The 21,099-nt window shown below is 39.1% G+C and overlaps 1 protein-coding gene across 5 annotated transcripts in view; it reads left to right on the plus strand.

The window, feature by feature from the left end:
- FAM135B (family with sequence similarity 135 member B) overlaps positions 1 to 21,099 on the plus strand; it is a 216,488-nt gene that overhangs the window by 119,641 nt on the left and 75,748 nt on the right. For all 5 annotated transcript variants that reach the window (XM_050324912.1, XM_050324903.1, XM_050324921.1 and 2 more), the window contains exon 4: positions 14,750 to 14,889. In XM_050324912.1, coding sequence (XP_050180869.1) covers positions 14,750 to 14,889 — 140 coding nt within the window. The remainder of the gene's footprint in view (positions 1 to 14,749; positions 14,890 to 21,099) is intronic.

Genomic DNA, 21,099 nt, shown 5'->3' on the forward strand with positions numbered 1-21,099 from the left:
AAGTAGGAAGAGCACAGCTGCTGTTCCAACATGAGCTCTCTTCAGAGGTGCTGACCCAGCTTTACATGAAATTTTTGTTGAAAATGCTTCACTTACGTTTCTCTCCTGACAGAGCATTTTCTCAAAAAGACATCAAAGTCCGTATTAAAAATCTGAAGGAAAGTTGGGTGAATTTAAGTAATTTCAGCCAAAGAAATGAAGAAATTAAGAAAAAGGAAACAAGATTAAAGAAACATTTACCAGGTGTTGATGTTAGTGTGCTTTAAATTATTCATCTGCTTGTAGAAACTAGGATTCAGTCAGCTGCTCAGTCCTAACTCTGGCTGATTTAGACACAGTTTCTGCAGGATTTAATTCTGGAAAGAACCTTCTTGCCTTTATCCTTTGCAAACTTCAGCTGCAAGTAAGCAAAAACAGAGAAAGAATGTTCTTCTTTTTCAAAGAAACAAAGAGTCTAATTATTTTAAATTTTTTGGTGCTAATATACTGAACTGAACCCACTTTTCAGAAATTCCTGAGCTTCTAACAACCATCTCTTGCTCCAGAAAGGTCTGTTGCCTGCATAATGTTTCAGAGAACAAGAAAACCTTGCCCAGATTTGGGTATAGAACAATATTGGTTATGTGTATTAGTGATCCAGCTTTAGGAATATGAATGCAGGACTTTAATCCAGTCACATGTAATTTACTCAGTACCCCAGACCAAGTATCTGATAAAACTGGAACAGAAATTTCTAGTTTCAAGTTCAATGCTGAGGTCACTATAACAGGATCAGCATTTGGTGCCATGGTTTTATTTTGCCCCCAGCTGTATTTTTTTTAATAAATAAAGGAGGAACACAGACTCTTTTCAAAACACCGGTTAGACACCTATCTGACTGAGAAAATCTCATATTTCAAACTTCCCTTGTTAAAAGATTTCAGAACAGCTCCCTCTGTCCCCTTCCAGCTCTGACCATTGCTACAGGTCTGGCTCACAAATGGATAGAGAGTCAATCTAATGGAAATTCTTGACGAACTGTCCACAAAACGTTGCATCTACTATTTTTGATTAACCTGACAAGCCTCTGCTGCTGTTTACTTGCTCAACTCTCACTGTCCAGATAGAATTGTTGTTTAAAATATAGACTGTGGCAGGCTGTGCCAAGGGGAAGTACCTGACTTCAGTGCACAGAATGAGTATTAACATACGAAGAGCAATGTGATAGATAACTACTGAATGTCAGCTGTAGTTTTTAAAATGTATGTTTTGGATGCTTTCCAATTTCCTCATATTTTTTAATTATTTTTTTCGCCAGTGTGAAAAGTTCCCATCAAGTCTTTAAATTCCCTTTATTAATTTTGAATAAGAACAAGCTAACTCTTAGTGTTTTCCTTGTGATTCATATCCACAGGCTCTTATATGATTTCCCATAGCTCTCATTTTGAAGGACAGACATCCTTGTAAGGACATGGGCATGTGGAAAAGTCTTATGCAAAATGCACTGTAATTTATTTCTGCTTTGTAATATCTGTAGAAGAAACTTAACTTAAATCGCTATTCCCTGGGTAATGGAAAACAACATTTTGGTTTCCAGCATTTGGAAAAGTAATTGAAAGTATCATTAAAGTGAAGGTAATGAAAGGAGAAAGGACACTGTTTGTACTGGTTTTGAGGCTTACCCTACTTTGTAGGTACTTTACTGATTAGTGCAATATTGAGCCAGCAGTGTGTCCTTGCTGCCAGGAGGGCATTGGGAAGAGTGTGGGAAGCAGACAAAAGAAAGTGATCCTCCCTCTCTACTTGGCCCTGGTGAAGCAACACCTGGAGTCTTGCTTTGAGTTCTGGTCTCCACAGCTGAAGAAAGAAAAACTGGAGAGGTTCCAGCAGAGGCCACAAAGATGATTAAGGGCTGAAGTATCTCTTTTATGAGGAGAGACCATGGGGCCTTTTTTAGTCTAGAGAAGAGAGGACTGAGAGGAGAATCTCATCAATATATATAGATATCTCAAAGGCAGGTGTCAAGAGGATGGTGCCAGACTCTTCAGTGGTGCCCAGCAATAAGTCAAGGAGCAATGGCTATAAACTAAAAGCCAAGAAGTTCCACCTCAATATGAGGAGAAACTTCTTTATACTGAGGGTGGAGGAGCACTGGAACAGGCTGCTCAGGGAAGGCATGGAGTCTCCCTTTCTGGAAACATTCCAAACCCCTCTGGACATGTTCCTGTGTCACCTGCTCTGGGTGACCCTGTCTTGGCAGGGGCGTTGAACTAGATGGTCTCCAGAGGTCCCTTCCAACCCTAAAAGTTCTGCCATCCTGTGATTCTGTAAATATTTTCTAATAGGGATTTCAAGTATTTGTTCTCTCAGACTTTCCTGAATTCTCTTCATTGAAATATAGCAGCAGAATGGATAACTTTTTTTTCCCAAAGTTATGCCATTTGAATATACAATATTCATTTTATTATTCTTTTGGAAAGAGTTTAAAAGCTAGGAAGGGAGCTGTAAACAGTTGCAACACAGGTCCCATCTGTCATTTTCTGTGAACTCTGTAAGAAGTTATGATACCTGCAGGAAATGAACTTCAATTCAAGCCTTGCAAATCACGTGTCCTGAATATTGTCAGCTTACGTGAGGGAGGTGTATTTGTCTCTAATCCCACTTGGGATTGTTACTTTGCAAATTATTAGGAACGTTGATGGTTAAGTTCAGAGGACAAAGAAAAAGAGAAAATATTTTATTAAGTCTTTAGAAAAACTTATGAGTACGTCACTAGGCAAAAAATATCTTAGGAAATAGCTGCACAAGTTATGCATTGTGGAAGCCATTTGAGACTCACATCCCAGGCTCAGCAGCATTTCTCAGCCAAATTAGAATAACAGCTGAGAGCAGGGTGGTGAATATTGTAGTGAAATTCAGTGCTCCAGGCTGGCAGACTGGTTAAATGAAAGACAAGGTGAAAGAGAAATTAGGAAGTGGGAAAATGGGGCACGGACTTGCCTCATGATTTGCTTCATGTCTCTCAAAAATATGGTGATAACACAGGAATCCAGATCTCTTGTTACTGGATACTCTTAGTGGAGCCACATACCCATACAACGTGCTGTCTAATGCAGTGGCAGTGAGTGTGTCTGTTTGGTAGTAAACACAGGATTTTCTTCACACTATATGTGAGTTCTTTGCACATAGAAACTGTGGCTGTCCCATCCCTGGAAGTGTTCAAGGCCAGATTGGATGGAACTCTGAGCAACCTGGTCTATTGGAAGGTGTCCCTGCCCATGACAGGAGGGTTGGAATTAGATCATCTTTAAAGTTCCTCCCAACCCAAGCCATTCTGTGATTCTGTGTGTTCCTCCCAGCTTTACCATAGATTTTCAGAATTATCTTGGGCGGTCAACCATAACTTTGTGCAAGCTTACTCTCTATAGTATGGTGGCAATAAGATTTTTTTTGGCACCTTTATTTTACTTGGAGAGGTAAACACATTAAAAACATTGAGTATAGGGAGTTTCTTAGGAATTGTTTTTGATCAATAGGATTTCGTCCCTTTCAGTTTCAAAGTCTTAGATGAAGTTTTGTTACGGAAAGTGGGGGGGATTAGATTCAACACCCTTGGTCTTATATTGCTTAGTCCATTTAAGAGCTTACTGCAGGACCACGATGTGTATACAAAGTTTATGCCAAATTAAAAGACAGACTGTTAAAAAGGTGATAGCAGATCCTTTTCTTGAGTGACCCTTAGCTCAGACTGAAGGCGATGAATAGCCTCACACGACAACAGTCCAAAGCAAGAGAACAGCTGATGATACTCTTGGCACATTGCAGGCAGAGAGAACATTAATACAGTCTAATGAAAATCCAGACAGAAAGCCAAATGGCTTGTGCCTGACATGCCTTGACAAAGAAGGATCGGTCTCTTGCTGATTTACGAGCATGTGTGATCCAGATGAAGCTGGAGACAATGTGCATAACTAAACAGTAAACAAAAATTACTGATGCAGTGGCAGAGGTTGATGAATCTAACTGGAGAAGCAAATAAATATGAAAAATAATTCTATTGTATTTTTGTGTTGAGCTGTATAGACAGTTCAGCAATTAAATCACTAATCAGGCAAGAGTTGGCTGACCTAGGAAAGGAGAAATCTCATCTCTCAGCTGGATGGGAAGTTAAAAATATCTGCTCAAAGGAATATTTAAAGGATACAAAATGTACAGAAAAAACTTTCTGGGTTTCAATTAAGCTTATGGCTTATGGAAACAGTTCCTGTGGCAGATTAGCTATATAGTTTAATTATTTGGAAGCTTCTTCATGATGATATTGGTTTTATTTTTAACACAAACTGTTTCTCAGCAAAAGGAACTGCAATCTTTTTGTGTGTGCATGTGTATTAATATTTAGGATAATTCTTTATTCCTTTAGCCCTTAAATAAGCAGATAAAATTGTCTTTGTATAATTTTGCTTGAGTACCTAAGTGGTACCTCTCTTCTTCAGGAGTTGCAGTGACATTTGTGTAGAAAACATGAGACCTTGACATAACTTGTGATCTGATTCTGCCAGTCCTCCATCACACTGACTGCCTTTCTGGAGGCTGGTTTGTATTTCTTTGCCTTGAGGAAACAGTGCTGTACATGTGAAATGCCTCCAGAACAAAGACGGTATAGTAATTTATGGAAAAAATTTGGGTCAGAAGAAGAACATCTAATTTGTTGTGCATTATCTTGCCCTGGGAACTCGTAGAGTTCTTCCACCCTTTTATGGGCAGGTAAGGAGCTGCTTGTGTTTCTACCCTTTCTCCCACTGTATATGAATAGCACATCTAGAGTCAGAATCAGAGACCAGCTGGGCAGTAGGATCAGATCTCTCACAAATGAGCAAGGGATCTGATGAGGTCCAGCTGAATGTGGAGGAAGAAAATAATGCTGAGGGATCACACTGAAGATGTGGATGTGACAAACCCACCTTGAACATCACAATATACATTGAACCTGCAGCCTGTAGAATGAAAGATGCTCAGCTGCGGCAGCTATAGCTGAGATATCAGATATCAGTTTTCTTGTATCTAAATAAACTCTGAAGATTAACCATAGAAAGGGTGTGAAATACCTCCTTACTGGGATGGTAAGCAAAGAGAAAAAATTCTGTAGGACCTTGAAGCTTTTTTTCTGTAGTTACTTTTGCAATCCAGAATGGGGTTCAGAAACCCGTATTTAAATACCTGGATAACTTACCTGTCTTTTCAGAAACACTAACCACCAGCAGTGGAGGCTTCTTTCCCTGGAAATCTGAAGTCATTCACTCTGAATCTTCAGGGTTTTTATTTTTGAATGAGATCTTACAGACTACATCATACCTCTGACAAATTAGATTTATTGTCAGATTTTTTAATTAAATTGTCAAAAAATGTTTTACATATTTAATTCACAGTAATTTACCCTCTGAGTAAAGTGCAACTGGCCATAGTGCTGAAGATAAACGTTTGGTAAATGTACAACCTGCATCCATCACCTTCCTGAACACAGCAGACATTGAAATAGTACATTAGAAGAACATTTTGTTCCTAATCTATATCATCGATAGAGGACTTGAAAGTGTTACAGAGCCATCAGGGAAATCTTTAATTTTCAGGTTGCCTTAAGGTCTGGCTTTTTAACTCAGGACTTTTCTTTTTGATTCAGTAGCTGTTGTGCTGATGAGATGGGGCCAGATATGCTGTGAGACACTGAGGGAATAATCAGTGGGTCCTAATGTGACATCCATGCTTAAAGTGTCTGTAAAGTACAAGTAGTCACATTTTTATATGTATTACAGCTCTTACATATTTGAACCTCTAAACATTTGTGGTGCTCCAGTTCCAAAGCATCATGTGAACAGTGGTGAGAAAAGTGGAAGAGAATCTTCCCATTGGTAACAGAGGAAAAGGCTAGCTGAAATGAAATCCTGGATGTGATTTCTTTCTCCTGTGTGCATCACTTATTTACAGGAAGAAGTGTTGTGGTTATAATGGGAAATAGCTACTTGCTATTGTGGAATGTATTAATTTAAATAATGGTGGAATTAATTAATTTAAAACATATTATTTTTTTTCCCATTTATTTATTTATTTATTTGTCTGTTTATTTTTATTTTAATTCCTACTAGAATAGTTCTAAACTTCCTGGAAGGTCAGCCGAACAGTTTGAAATTGCCAGTCTTGTGATGCTGAAAGAGCTATTTAGTGTTTGGGGTTTTTTAAAGGCACTTCAGCTCTTCATTTGCCATATTTAGGACTGAATTAATTTTTATCCCTCATTCTTTTGACATTACACAGCATTGCAGAATGACATTGACACTGGAGGCAGCTGTAAGACATTTGCCTGAATGGTGCAAATTGTCATTTATACAAATGGACATTTATACAAATGCCCATTGGACAAGAAAGAGAAATCTTGTCTTTTTTTGAGCTCATTGGAGATGTATTGTTCTCTAAATAGGCTGGAATCTCTCTTCCAGAATTTAATTTTAGTATTGGATCCTTCTTTGCTCCAGTTCTCCAGTGCTAAAAACCAGGTGGTTTTGTGATGGGGCTGTTTCTTTCCTCTCTTTCACTCAGCACAGCAGCACAGGGGCAGTGAAGGAAAACTCAAAATAACAAGAGCACTGCTACAGTACATGTCAGTGGGTATTTATTAGACAGAGTCACTTCTTGTCCCAGAGTCACCCCTCCTAATGTGCTTGGTGGTCACTGTACTTTTCTCTCTTACTATTTTCCCAGTTTATTATGAATTTCTCCCATGTGTTAACACAGACATGAGTTAACATGTAGCTGTAACTTCTGTGTACCTAAGCCCAGAAAACGAGAGAAAAGCAACCTTGTTAGTACCTGGTTTGGAGGAATTTTTATAAAGAAGAAATTAAATATCCAGCTGAAGTTCACAACAGTTACCAGTGTTTGATTAGTTTTGTTGGAGACCTATAATTAGCTCTTATTTAAGAAAGCATATGGCTCCAACAGATGGTAAAGGAAAGAAAGCAAGTTAGACAAACAGGACTATTCGCACAAGGTTTTCTGATCTTTCCTTATATTTTGCAGTGCTTAGGTTCTAGCAAGATGGTGTAATGTTCATATGAGGAATGCTTACATGCCTTGATTTTCTCTAAAAAATACCAGAGTTAGTGTGGCCTGCAAGCCTTCAAGAATTTTGACCATAGCAGAAGAATTGAGATGACAGGGAAACTGAGAAATTAGAAAATATATGCCTATTTTGTAGGGACTGTGGACAAAAACATCTCTCTTTGTGAGACTAGTGGGAATTTCAGATGGTAAAGGACCAAGGAACAGGTCAGTATGTGTCAGGATGCGTGAGGGAGGTAATCATCCACTAGATGGATTTGGATTATGTACTACCCAGGACGATGGGGGCTGCAGGGATCACTCAGATTACAGGTAGGTGGGCTACAGCTACTGCAGACTGAGATTTTGGATGCTTTGGAGAGAACTCATAGTGGCCTTTGAATATTTAAAAAAGAGAGAGAGTGACTTTTTACATGGTCAGATAGGAAAGAAAATAGGGAACAGTTTTAATCTAAAAGAGGAGAGATTTAGATTAGACGTTAGGAAGAAATGCTTAATTCAGAGGGTGATAAGGCACTGGCAAAAGTAGCCAAGAGGAAGTGTGGGTGCCCTACCCCTGAAAAGTGTTCAAGGCCAGGTTGGACGGGACTTGGCAAGGGGTTGGAACTAGAGGATTTTTAAGTCTCTTCCAACACAAACCATTCTGTGATTCTGTGATGACTTTACAATACTATCTCCACCCATTTACTGTCACCCCCCTGTTCACCTCTGTCCAATAGACGGTGTGATTGCTTCCAGCTCTCTTCAGAGCAGGGACATCCAGCTCAGTTTAAACTGCCTTCTGCTGTGATTTACCAACAGTTGACTTTCCACTGAGGCAGATTAAGAAAGATCACATGAACTGCTGACACAACATGTCTGCGTGGGTTGTAGCATAAGGTTTGTGGGTAGGAAAGTTTCAAAACGTTCCCAGCTTGTTCCCAAGTGAGTGGTTTGCAGTGCCCTCCATCCGTCTGTGCACGAGTGACCTGGGGGAACGAACCCATCTGCCTTTAAAGGTATCATATGTCTCTGAGATTTTCTTGTGTGGCAACACAAGTACAGAGACTATGATATGCTTCTTGTGGCCATGAGTTGGGCTGAATACAAATGTTTAAGAGTGCACTGTTATTTATAAAGAAATATTTACAGTAAAGCTGCAGTACAGCTGTAGTGTCTTTATTTCTTACGTTATTGAAGAGCATCTCTTTCATTAAAGCAAAACTTAGCAGTACCCTGCTTTTCCATTTATCTGAATAGCAGCATAATAGTACTGCTTTTCCCAGACAGCAAGAGAGATTCAAGAAGTTGCCAGCATTTGAGTAATTATCTAATTTCCAGTGCTATAGAGATAAAGGCATTAAAGAGGCTAGATCTGAAGTTAGATTTGTTTTCCATATGGATTTTTTTCCTGACTGTGTAAGCACTATCTGTTCATTTTAGCCCTCTCACACAATGCTTAAGAAACTGTAGAGAGATAATTCTAGAGAAAGCGGATATAAACCTGAAGTCATCCTTCTAAAAGGCCTGGAGCTGTAATTTTATACTTAGAATAATAATAATAAAAAAATATTACTTTATTCTTTGCCTTGCATTTGGGATAGGAAGCGATGTAATGTCTCTGGCAGCAGTGTAAGGACTGTAATGAGTTGTCACGTTTCCTCCTTCCTTACATTGAAAAAGTAGTAAATAATCTTACTTCTATGGGCTACAGAATAGACAACAGTCAGGGTAAATCCTGTCTCTGCTCTTTCTTTGTCAAACCCAGAAGCTGAAGCATACTAAAAGTGAAGGCAACTGAGGGGTATAAATGTGTGGTTTTCCTCTGCAATTCTCAGCATTCTGTAGCCAAATGCTACAAGTTTAAAAGAAAAGCTGTGTAGGAGAAAGATTTGCTGTGCAAGAGGTTTTAATGTGTTTCCTCTGGAAACACAAAGTTTTTCGTGTTTCATTTAGGTCTCATGCTCCTTGCTGTCTAGAGAAATCTACCATGATTGAAAGTTATTATTAGCAAGATAGTAAATTGTAAAATAAATAAAGGACCTAATTCCAAGGCTTTGTTCATGATTCCAGTACCTGTTGGAAGCAGAGCTAAAAAGTAATGCAAAGCGATATAATGAAGAATTTCTAACTTTCCTTTTCCAACTCTCTTCCTTTCTAACTTTTCTTCAGAAACTCTCCAAGACATACTACCTTTCACTCCTGGCTTTGAGGTACCCTCCTGTCACAGGAACATTACCTCATGCAAGACGCCTGAGTTACAGTTTGTGCAATGACATGTTTTAAAGCCTTGAAAAAAATAAATATGAACAAACCTTCAGCATTTTCCAAAGGTTAATACTGTTGGGCAAATCTGTGTTTGCAGACCAGGATGCTCAAAAAGGTTATTGGTTAACATTTATCCCAGTTTTGTTTTTTTTTTTTTTTTGGCAGTTAGAGACAGCATGAGGAAGCACAATAGAAAATTTAATTTTGGAAAGAATCTATCTGGCAAGATCAGAGCATTCTAATCACATGCCAAAGAGAATGCAGAAGGCATAGGAGCCAGTCAATCCTACTGCTTTTTAAGCAGCAAGGGTTCATGTGACTTAGGTGGCTCTGGAGAAATCATTCATCATCAAGTCTCAGCTACACCAAGACTTTGCCATTTCAGAGTCTGTCCTTGGCAGAAATCAGAGGTTGAGGTGTGCATGTACCATTGTCTGTTGATTCTGCCAAGGTGAGTTCATTGTTTGTTCGCTCTGTGGAAAAGTTATTGACACAGAACAATCAGGAAAGTTCTCAAACCATTTTTATAGAGGTTAAAGAAAAAGCGAGTGAAGGGGGTTTCAAATAAAGGACTGTTAAAGGAAATTGAGCCATGATGAAAGCAGAAAAAAGATGTTATAAAGGCTCGGAGTTGAAAAATGAAGAATTAGCATTATCTAGAGAGGACAATTGGGATAATTGACCACTGGAGTTTAAGAGAAGGTGTGCTAATCTGTTTGTTGTGTATATTAGGATTCTAGAAAGTTCAGGGAAACAGTTCTGACCTGCAGAATGTTATCAACATCTTCCACTGCTTTTCCCTAGGAATGTCTTCCTCTCTTCACATGAATGGAAGTGGTGTGAGGGTTCTGGTTGAGGGAAGTAACACAAATGAAAACATTTGAAAATCAGAAAAACCTGTGTCCCTGTCATAGCTGAGGGATGCTGCCTGTCTGGCCAGGCAACATTTTCAGTTTATGTACTAGTGGGGCCTTCAAGTAGAAAGGCAAATTGTTCCAGCATATCACACTCCTTCAAAACATAAATAGTAGATTAGTCAAAGTTGATTTCAACAAATTATACCTACTGCCAACCTCAGAGATATGGTTAATTGGGTTTGACCAGATGTCACATGTCTCTCTCTACAAGGCTAAGGTCCCTGGGGGTGTCCTTCCGGTCCTAGTGCTTTTCCTTAAAGATGTTAAAATAGATTTTCTTATCAATTGCTTTCTTTTTTCTACTTTCCTATTGCAATTCTCACATGCTCTGAGGCATTATGCTATTCTCCTATTCTCCTATTCTCCTATTCTATTCTATTCTATTCTATTCTATTCTATTCTATTCTATTCTATTCTATTCCATTCCATTCCATTCCATTCTATTCTATTTCATGTCAGGGCCTTTTGCACATCTGCCACAGACATCCACCACCCCCATCCACCTCAGTGCCTTTCTCCTGGCAGTGGTCATCAGGACAATATCCTCTTTATTCTCGCTAAATTGGTTGGAAATAAGTAACAAAATTTCTTACAGGTCAACTATCCATCAGGTCCTTGATTATCTGAGATTATCTGAGGACAGGTTTTCAGGGGCCTCCAGGATCTAAATAGCCTATCTCTGAATCTTTAAAGGGATGAGTAATTTCTGTATGATGTGCTGCAATAATATTTAGAAACATCCATCTATAGAAACTTCCAGATGGGAAGATTAGGTAGAATAGAGTGCATCTGAGGAAGCCTGGAAAATTGTATACGAAAAGAGTGGAAAAGCAGGACATGTTACACTGACATGTTATACATGTTATACAGGAAAGTGTCCACGACTGCAAAGAGCCCTTTTTCCCCTCCTTTTTAAAACTGCTATTGCTCAATAGTCTGCAAAGGAATTTCTAGGAGTGGTGCTGGGATGGCAGGGAAAGAATAGTAAGAGAGAGATGCATAAACAGGCTTTTCTCATTCTCTTAATTGAATGTGTGTGGAACACAACTCTCCTCTGCATGCTTGCTGTAGTTCTTACAGCTCTGAGAGCTCTTTCTAGATAAATCGAAGACCTATTCAACACAAAGACAATGAGCACTAAATGGAATAGACACTTAGGATGGGGAGACAGGAAAGCAGGATCCCTTCTAGCTTGAGGAATACTGCACATGTCCCAGATAAATCTCCTGACAAGGAAATTTGCTGATCAAAAATTCATTACCACAAAATTAGACTTTCCCTTTTGGGTTCACCAAAGCTCAAGCTTTTGAAGCTGTGGAATAAAGAGCTAAATGCAGGTCAGTAGAGTCTTGGCTCCAGCTCTCACCAGGGAGTGAGAGCTCCCAGCAGTTCCCACACACTATGTCTGTGCTCCTTGGACTGCCTGTGCTTGCTGAGCAGTGCAGGCATCGCTCTGAGCTGTTTGCATAGCCCAGGTTATGCTAGAAAGGGATGTGGTTCCAAGCTTCTCTCTCACACCATCCTATGCCTCGTGCCAAAGGACAGAGGTGTTTGTGTGAGCACTGGGATACATCTGCCATGCCTCCTGAACCTGGGGTGTGTGTCTGCTGTGTCTTCTGCCAGCAGCCCCCTCCGAACAGTGACAGCTGTGACAAATGCCAGTGTCTGTTAGCAGACAAGTCTGGGGTTTAGAGACACGTGAGTTTCAGAAGGTACCTCAGGAACTAGGGGAAGTTTGGAAAATTTACCAGGATGATGATGTTTTCATGGATTAGAGTAAGAAAGAGTATGTTTGGTGCAGGTACCTCTTCTAGTTAGTGCAAGAAGCACAAGCAGAGCGATACAACCTGGTCCCTGTCTGTCCCTTACAGCACAGAATACACCAGTTGTGCTGCAGCCTGAAGGGCAATGTCTGTGGGGATGATGTTGTTCCCCTTTGCCTTGAGAGGGGCCTGCACTGCTGTCAGCATTACTAAGTCGTGTTGCTGCTACCAAGATCTCCTCTGAGGACATCCCTACTACAGCTTTGTGCCATAATCTAGGAAAGGAAGAAGCTGGCTGTGGCCATTTAATTAGGCAGGGGTGGATTGCATTTAAGGGATGATCAGTCACTCACTGCTATAGTTCTCTGCCAGATCTCTGCAAAGGTAGGTCTCTCTGCTTAAAACTGAGTGATTTTTGGCCCTCTAATATCATATTCACTCTGATTTGAGACAATTCCAAACACTGTAGCATTTCTTTGACTCTGACCTTTCCAATAAGAGAAATGACTCCTTATGCCACCTTTCAAATCCAGCTCCTAAAGTAATTACACATGAGGAGTGGTCTGTGCAGGAGTGTGTTTGAAAAGAAAATGAGATTAAAGTTTCCATCCTAGAAGAGTACCAGTATATCAATATCCAAATCAAATAACATAAAGTTTCCTTTGTCTGTCAGCTAGGAACAAGAATGCATTATACCTCTAATATGATTTTTGCAGTGTCTCTAATATCATGAGGTTTAATTAAAATAAATATGACTGTATGCTTTTGAAGAGCTAATCAAGCTGAAAAATTCTAGCCTAACTGGTGTAGCACATGAAAATAAATATGTATTTTTCTAGGCTGCCTGGTTTTGTGCATAACTATTGTGCAGGATGGATGATGGGAAGACAATAATTGGATGAAACACTTGGGCTGTTCCTGAGTGGGCTTAGTAAAAGTCAGCAACAGGAAAATGATTTGAGTGTAGTCTGGATGACAGCACTATGGTTCTGCTAATTAATTAGCTCAAGTTTATTAGTCTTATTGGTCTTATTGGTCTTATTGACCTTTAATCAACTCTGCCCCATACGATTTTGTTTTTTTAGGAGATATTTCATTGTCTGGGTTATTCTAGTTCCAGTAGACTGGCACCACAAAACTAATCATTTTAATGACAAAACTTCATTCACTTGTCTACCAGGACCTTTACTATATTTGTGTTTGCTTGTTTTTCTTTAAAGTCCTTTTTTTGTTTGTTTGTTTTCCCCCTAACCAAACTTTACCTCAGGAAATCTTTTCTTCTTGACTCACTAACCTCTGATTGCAAGTTATGTGCAATGGTTGCATTGAAAAGAAAAGCAGTAGCTTTAGCACAGCAGAATAGACCTGTCCCAATTTGAAACTCTTGACAAACCAGCAGTCCCTAAGACTTTCTGACCTGGACTTTTATCTTACCACAGCCTGTGGACTTAAAACAATTCTACAGATGTCCAAATTCTCAGAAGTACCTTCTGAAAAACTATGCTTTCTAAAAAGCATGTGCCTTCTGGCTTTCTTTATGTGTCTCTCTGAAGGACTGGTTCTGCTACACCTTTTTTAAGCACACCTTATTGGGAGAGTTCCAAAATAACATTTGCTGAAGGACTATGTTTCAAAAGCTCAGATTCCTACAGGACTGAATGCTATAAAGGGATAAAACCAGCTCTGAGTAGGTTTTGCTACAAGTTGTTGCTCTGAGGCTATGAAAGTAGAATTAGCAGGGGGTTCTGATTAACAGCCAAGACACAACTTTAAAGTACCTAATGCTGGTGCCCAATTGTTCATTAAAAACTCACACAGCCATTACAGGCTCCTCTGGAAGGTATTCACTGTAGAACATGTTGTTGCCTCCAATGTGGGTTTGTACAGTTAAGCAAGTCACACTGTTTTCCTGTCAGTAAAAGAGGGATTATTCAACAAACAGTGGACTTGGAGCAAAAATTTGCCTCACTGTAAAGCAGGCACATTTCTTTTTTAATGGTGTCCTAAATTCCATAAGCTTGACTGTAACCAAACCAAAATACATACACTGGAGGCACCTAAAAGTTAGGGAGGATAAATCCCACCTGAGTTTATGTGATACATCACACAGATGAGGCTGTTGGCTGAATTTGATGTGGAGAAGCTTAGCGTTTTGGTTCTTGAGTTCCTCAGATTTATCCCAGTTTTATGGACCAAACTGGCCATAAACATGTGTCAAGGGCTTGAAGGATTACACAGGCATCTTGGAAAAATGGTTATTTTTTTATGCTTCAGTATTTTAACTTAAGACCCCTCTGCACTTCCAGTTTCTATGTTCAAGATCTGCTCCCATGTAGTAACTTCTGGGAGCACCAGAGATAACAAAAAACCCTCCCTATTAGGAACACTCCCTCTTCTGAAAGATGCCCATTGCAGATAAAAGATGAAATTTCCCAGGTGAACACCCACAGTCCTCATGGTGCTGGGTAGCAGACCTCTCTAGGAGGTCTGTCACAGGATCAGCTATTCTCATTTTGAAATTCAGCCTGCCTACTGTTTAACTTTTGTTTTCTTTAAATATCGTGTTTGGGAACCTGGAACTCACAATAACAGTCTGCTCCACTACCATCAATTATTGAGAATGCTATGTTTAATTACAAGTGCTACCTAGATAATCCTCAAATAAAATCACAGGAGAAAAAGTAATCTCCCTGCAGATATCACACCAGGAATCTGTCTTGTTTTGTGCAGGTGATTCCAGTCTTTGCTCAGCCTGTGTTCATGAAAACAACGTTTACAGCAGAATATTTCAGATTTTGTACAGAAATGAAGAGATCATTCTTAATGAATCAATGAACTTCAGAGTGCACCTGCTTCTGGATGGTGAAAGGGTGAGTTGTTTTGGGATGCACACGAAAACCAGGAGGGCTGGAATTCCTCTTGCCTAACTTTAGGTGTGCATTGCACAGGTAACTCCGTTTAAGAAGTTATCATGATGTCCATGTGCTGTCAGAGGTCTCAGCACTGTAGCTGGTGGAGGTAAAGGCACAATTTACCTTACCAGTATACCAGCAGCTGCACTAGGAGGAGATTGACTGTCCTGTACCCACCAATACCTATGTTGATGAGGGTGCCTGTTGTGATTTGTGTATTTGTAAATGCTAACACTATAAACCCCCTGCATGAGGTTGGACAGACCCTCTGCATTGTGCCTGTTATGAACAGTAGGCTACACCTTGGCTTTCCAGTGGAATAAGGTGTTGACATACTCTGGTAAATTAGTATATCAGAAACTCAAGTGTCTCAAGCAAAATTTGCTTATTTTTGCACTAGATCACTCACTTTACATAGCTGTGTGTAAAGTCAACCACACCTGAGAGAACTGGGAATTTGCTTCATCTTGCCAGGACTAGCTTCCTCTTCCATTATCACTATTGTCTCCTCTTTCTTGTCACTAGTTTTTGCTACAGCTGCCCAGTCCCTTTCCACCACTCAGAGGTCTCCTGACCTTTCTCCTTAGTGCTCTTGATTGCAGGAGTGTGTGGAAGTGCTGCTGAGCTTACAATTCCTTATAATCCATTTACAACCTCTTTGCTTTCTGCTGTATTTCAGCTAGAATAGGTCCATACTGAGATCCTTCTCCCCATTTTCCACCTACTCCTTCAGCCAACAGGAGCATCCACACAAGGGATGTACATGATCTGAGCCACCCAACTTGTAGAGAACCTATGTCTTGCTCTTACTGATATGAAAACAATGTCTTTCAGTGGCTCCTTGCCAGGAGCTACAAGAGAGGAGCAATCTTTGTTAATGGAGAATAATGTTTAACTGGAGTCTTAAATAGCAAGGGGAGAAATTTCATAGTAGAATGGCAGTCAGTCTGTCCTAAAGTGTCACAGCTGTGCTTTGCCAACCCAAGGACTGGTACAAAATGCATGGCATTTATAATTGCTCTAAGTGATGATGATGAGAGACACATCAGCATCTTTGCAAAGTCAGCATATCATCAAAAATAGGTGTTATAAGTTACACAGCCAGTGTGAATCATGTGCTGTGTGTTGAAGTTGAGGCCAGGGACACTCACCTGTCCTTCCTTGTATAACTTTCTATTTGATCATGAAGAGATTTTATATTTCTCTTTTGTCCTATTTCAACCCATATATATGTGTTATATATAGATCAAAATTAAAACAGCTTGAGAACCTAATTTAAGCTTAACATGCTTCCTTTTCTCTCCCACTTTCTTTTTGCAGTTTTGGTTTGGTTTGATTATTTTATTTTTCTTAAGATAGTGTCTTCAGTTTATTCCTCCCTGGAATTGTTAGCTTGTGCTTGTATGAAAAATTACTAAATGCAAATTTATCAATATTTGTTAGGAAAATGTCCCAACATGCTTAATCAAAGATTAATTTTATCCTTCCTGTGTGGAACATCTCTGATTAAACACCCCTCCCCTCAAATAATAGCAGTTTCCATTGTGCTGAGCACGAATGATTTCTGATGATTTTTGCAGTACGACTCAGGGAACTTTTGCACTTCACAAAGTGTAAAATAAATAAAAGCCCACAAGACTCCTCACAGCTAAAACTCATTCTGACTCTCGATGTGCTTTGTGCAGACACTTGGCTCTCCATAGGAGACTCCTTGGGAAGAGGCCCAATTCTGGACTTACAGAATGGTTTTGCACAGAGAAACCCCATTTTTCTGCATTATGAAGTTGCTTTGGGTTTTCACTGATGTAGACTAAGAGGATAAATGGGTCTGTTGTCCCAGATGAGTTGCTGAAGACACTCTAAAGAATCAAGTACAAAAAAATAGAGGTCTCTAAAAATTTTTGTGTATTGAGTAGATTAGCACAATTTACCTCTGTTTAATGCTCCCAAACCTCTTTTTTTTCTCAGCTTTGTTGTCTTGTCCTACACAACTTTACAAATTTGATATAAATGTGGGAAAGGCAGAAGTGTGCTACTCCACTGGGCACCATGCTCAGAAGAAGACAAATATATCCACAACTATTCAGAGACAGCTTTACACCTTTGTCACATAATATCCTGTGTTGGCTGAAATCCTTGCAATCTGGTGTTGGCAAGACACCCAGAGATTTTTAAAGTGTTTTAAATATTATCTCTGTTCATAATTCTCAATTAATTTAAAACACAACAGATGTGAATCCTTTTTTTTTTTTGGGCCAGTTGTGTGCTACGGTGAGTTTTCTTGGTTGAGAGTGAAGGTTCTGTTGAATGTTTTTAGTGTGAGTGGAAGTTATGATAAATAGACAAGGGAGTTAGTCTGGGTAATGGGAACATCGAGTTCATATGGTCCATGTAGTTTCTACTGTCATAGCTGGAATTATCCAATATTGTAATAAGGGAGCAATGTGCTTTCTCCTCTTGGTGCTTGGGTAGTTTTGCTGATGAGACAGTTTGCTGAGATAGGCTCAGACAAAACATCCCCAAACACAAAAAAAACCAATGTGGATGTCCAGATTAGATTTGCTACTGGGTTTTTAAAATTCTCCCCCCACCCCACCCCACCCCGCTGCCTCTAGCATAACCCTAGATAAGCTTAAATACATCTTTTTTTAGTCTGGCAATGAATGGAAGAAATCTCAATTATCTGCCAAGAAGTGGCATCGAACATACCTTTCACTTTAAAAATGGTGCTTTAAAAGTCTCCAGTTTTTTTAGATGCCCTTTCTATATTATCCCAGCATACAGCAGCTTTTTGAATTCACAAGAAACAATATTGCTGAGGCAGCCTTTATTGTTACAAAGAAGTCTAATTTATTTTCATCAGCTCTTGTTTTCATTCTTATTAGAGAAGAGTCTTTACCTCTTTCATCAAGCAATGAAACAGGTACCTTGTCAGGCTCCTTGCTTGCTGGCCCTGTTCAGGGACAATTTAGTAGCAGGGAGAGGACAGAGTGAGGCAATCTGGGACATCACAGTGTATTAGATTTGTAATTTCCAGTGAAACTTAAGTGAGCTGGGACATCCAGATCATTCAATCTGACACTCTGGCTAAATGTTTCCATATCAGGGAGGTATTTCACAAGAATGCAGGAAGCTTCAGTAATAAGTATTATCACAGCTCTTAAAAGCTAAGCCCAAGATGAAAATGGAAACCTGAAAAAACAGAACGCAAAACTGAAATGATGCACTTTGTTCCAGGCCAGTTCAACAGAAATTGGAGTACTTTGCTTTGTATATACTTTTTATTGTATAAAATAATTTTACTTTTCATATGAAAATACTTTCTATTGTACAGATTCTGAGCAATGTTTAATAAAATGCATTTCCCTGAGAGTACAGTCCTTTGGCAAGGGAGGCAGAGGTTAGCAAACAGTCTGAACTGTTGGCAGCACCTTCTGGAAAATTATGTGTGCTCAGATGAATATAGGGTATTTCTGCACAAGCTGTGAGGCCCAAGGTGGGAATTTGCATATATGGAATATTACAGAACAGAAAAATATTCATTTAATATGAATGTATTCTTACAAACAACTTTTGGGTTGGAAAGGACCTGAAAGACCATCCAGTTCTGACCAGGGACACCTTCCACTAGACCAGGTTACTCAGGGCCCCATACAACGTGGCCTTGAACAGCTCCAGGGATGGATCTTTGTTTTCTCTTTCAAAAGTTGTGATTTTAATCATTAACACAACTGAAAGGTCAAAAAACTATATGAAAAAACACTTGAAGATCCTTCACAGAGTATCTGGGAGGACACTGCTTAGCCTAACTAGTCAAACACTAATTATATTCCAGATAAATTTTTCAGGCTAATTTCTTAAGGAGTGTGGTGTGAAAATTCAAAATTTTTTTTTCAGGAGAAAATCCAAAATAGATAGTCTATCAAACTTTTGGCAAATTGTAATCTGTAAAGGATAACTGTGGACAAAACCACAATAGTCTAATTAGTGTTAAAACAAGAAACCAATATTTCATTTAAGGACAATATTATTTCATACAGAAGACCAAGGAGTGATAGAAATTTCACTTCCCCTTCTGTATGAGCTATGGAAAGGCCATTTTGTTGGTTTCCTGTGTGAAGGATCTTATGCACCTGTGTCTCTAATAAGCAAAAATAAGGAAACCTGAGGGAAGTCCAGCAAATATCAAAGCCATATAGTAACATGTCACATGATTAGTGTGAGTTATTAGTTAGTTCTGTTGTGTGACTTGTGCAAAAGTCTTTTAATGATATTTTCTCATGAAGAGACCAGTTTTTGATCAGCTGTACAATTTTCACTTAATGTTTACATACCAGTATAAAAAGGACAACATGTTATCTCTGTAGTGAGAACTGTGATTGATTGATTTTATGTGGAGTTTTGCAGTACTGTGAGCAGTCTGAGTTCAGTACAGTTTTGAGATTAAAAATATACTATGCATGCACCTCACTGCATGACCCCATGCAGTGACGAGTATCTCTCAGTCTCTCAGACATCTGCTCATTGCCTCAAGGTGTTTTGACTGAGTGTCACCAGCTATTGAACTTGTTTTGAACACAGGCTTAGATCTCAGTGACAGTTGCAGGTGCTCAGCAGAGTCTGTGCTCAGGCACAGACTCAAAATTTCATCCCCTTTATTGGAGGAGGAGGTTTGCTTTGTCTGAAGCACTACACTGAATTCCTAGTTTCAATTCAGACTGTAGCTTCAGTAATGATTATTTTCTTGGCAACTGCCAGCAACTGTGATTTTTAGTGACAACAAATCATTAAAAGGAGAAAGTATTTTTTTATTTACTTTTCTTTTCTTTTCTTTTTTTCCAATGAAAGGCACACTTCCAGGTGTTTTGAGACAATCACAAAAGAGAAAGATTTTCAGTAAATAGAAGTGGGAATTGTCTCCTCATATCTCCATGCCTGTGGCCATGCCGGAAGAAATACCACATTACATCAGAAGGGATTATAATTTACATCTTCAATAATTTTGTCAAAGCACAGTCAATCCCTGACTCTCAATTTTCTTTTTTCAGCAGGAAAAGGCACACTGTAGATGCAGTTTCGCCTTTTGAAAGCCCAGCTAAACTTAGTCCATGTTATATATTTTATGGATCCTACCTGTCAGGGCAGGCTAGATGCCTCTGATGGTGCCTTCAGTGTATTTTTAGTATGGTCTGTTGTTAAGAAGGTGATGATCAGCTTTGGAAAGTAGAATTAATCTTGCCTATTTTAAAACATCTGACATGCAAGTGTTTGTAGACCATCATATTTCTCCAGGCTCTGTCTACTGTCAGTGGAAAGCTACAGGCACAAACAGAAATCAATTGTCCTTCTCCAACCTAAGGATGGAGCAGCTCACTTGTTGCTTGCTGCTTTCCAGTGACAGAAGACAAACCAAACATCTCATCTCACCTTTCTGTGGCAAAAATTGGGTAAAAATAAGTTGTATTTATAATACCATATCTCCAGTCAATAACTTCACTTTCCACCTGCATTCCTGTGGTTCTCCTACTGTATTCTGGCATACAAGAAAGGATGCTTAAATTCACAGGGAAAGAATATTTTGGTTATAGAATGTGTATTTTTTTTTGTTCATAGTTCCATTTTGGTTGATAGAAATTATATTTTTTTTATTCTACTAAACTTACTTTTCTTGGGGAAAAAAGACATTTCTAAGGAGGGAAGGAGAAAGTGCTGGTCAGCTTAATCCTTCTTCCATTCTAATTTATTTATTCCCATTGATTAGAGTTGTTTTAACTGTGCCAAGTTGGGATGTGTTATCCAATGAGGCTCTTTACAGATGAAGGTAATGAACTGGCAGCTCCAGTACTGTTTCCAAAAATCCAATTAAACTATTTTATTGACAATAAAATAAAGGTAATTTTACTGGTGGGACCTATTAGATGAGTTAGATGAATGTACCAGTGAGTATCTTGTACCATGGTACTATGTTATCGTCAGTGGTTTTGTTAAGCAGAATCCTATCATGTATAGCCCTGCCACAAAGGGAACAGTTAAACTTCTGTTGATTGAAGCTTTAAAAACAACAAAAGCCTTTGAATTTTGGAAAGAAAAAGGTCTAGATGAGGATCAGTGGAAAACTTCCTCCATGAATTTGTGAAGAGCAAGAGAGAGTCACCAGGAGGCAGAAAA

The sequence above is a fragment of the Myiozetetes cayanensis genome, unplaced genomic scaffold (genome assembly GCF_022539395.1).
Source record: "Myiozetetes cayanensis isolate MyiCay16 unplaced genomic scaffold, myiCay2020 scf1, whole genome shotgun sequence".
In the NCBI taxonomy this organism is placed as follows: domain Eukaryota; kingdom Metazoa; phylum Chordata; class Aves; order Passeriformes; family Tyrannidae; genus Myiozetetes; species Myiozetetes cayanensis.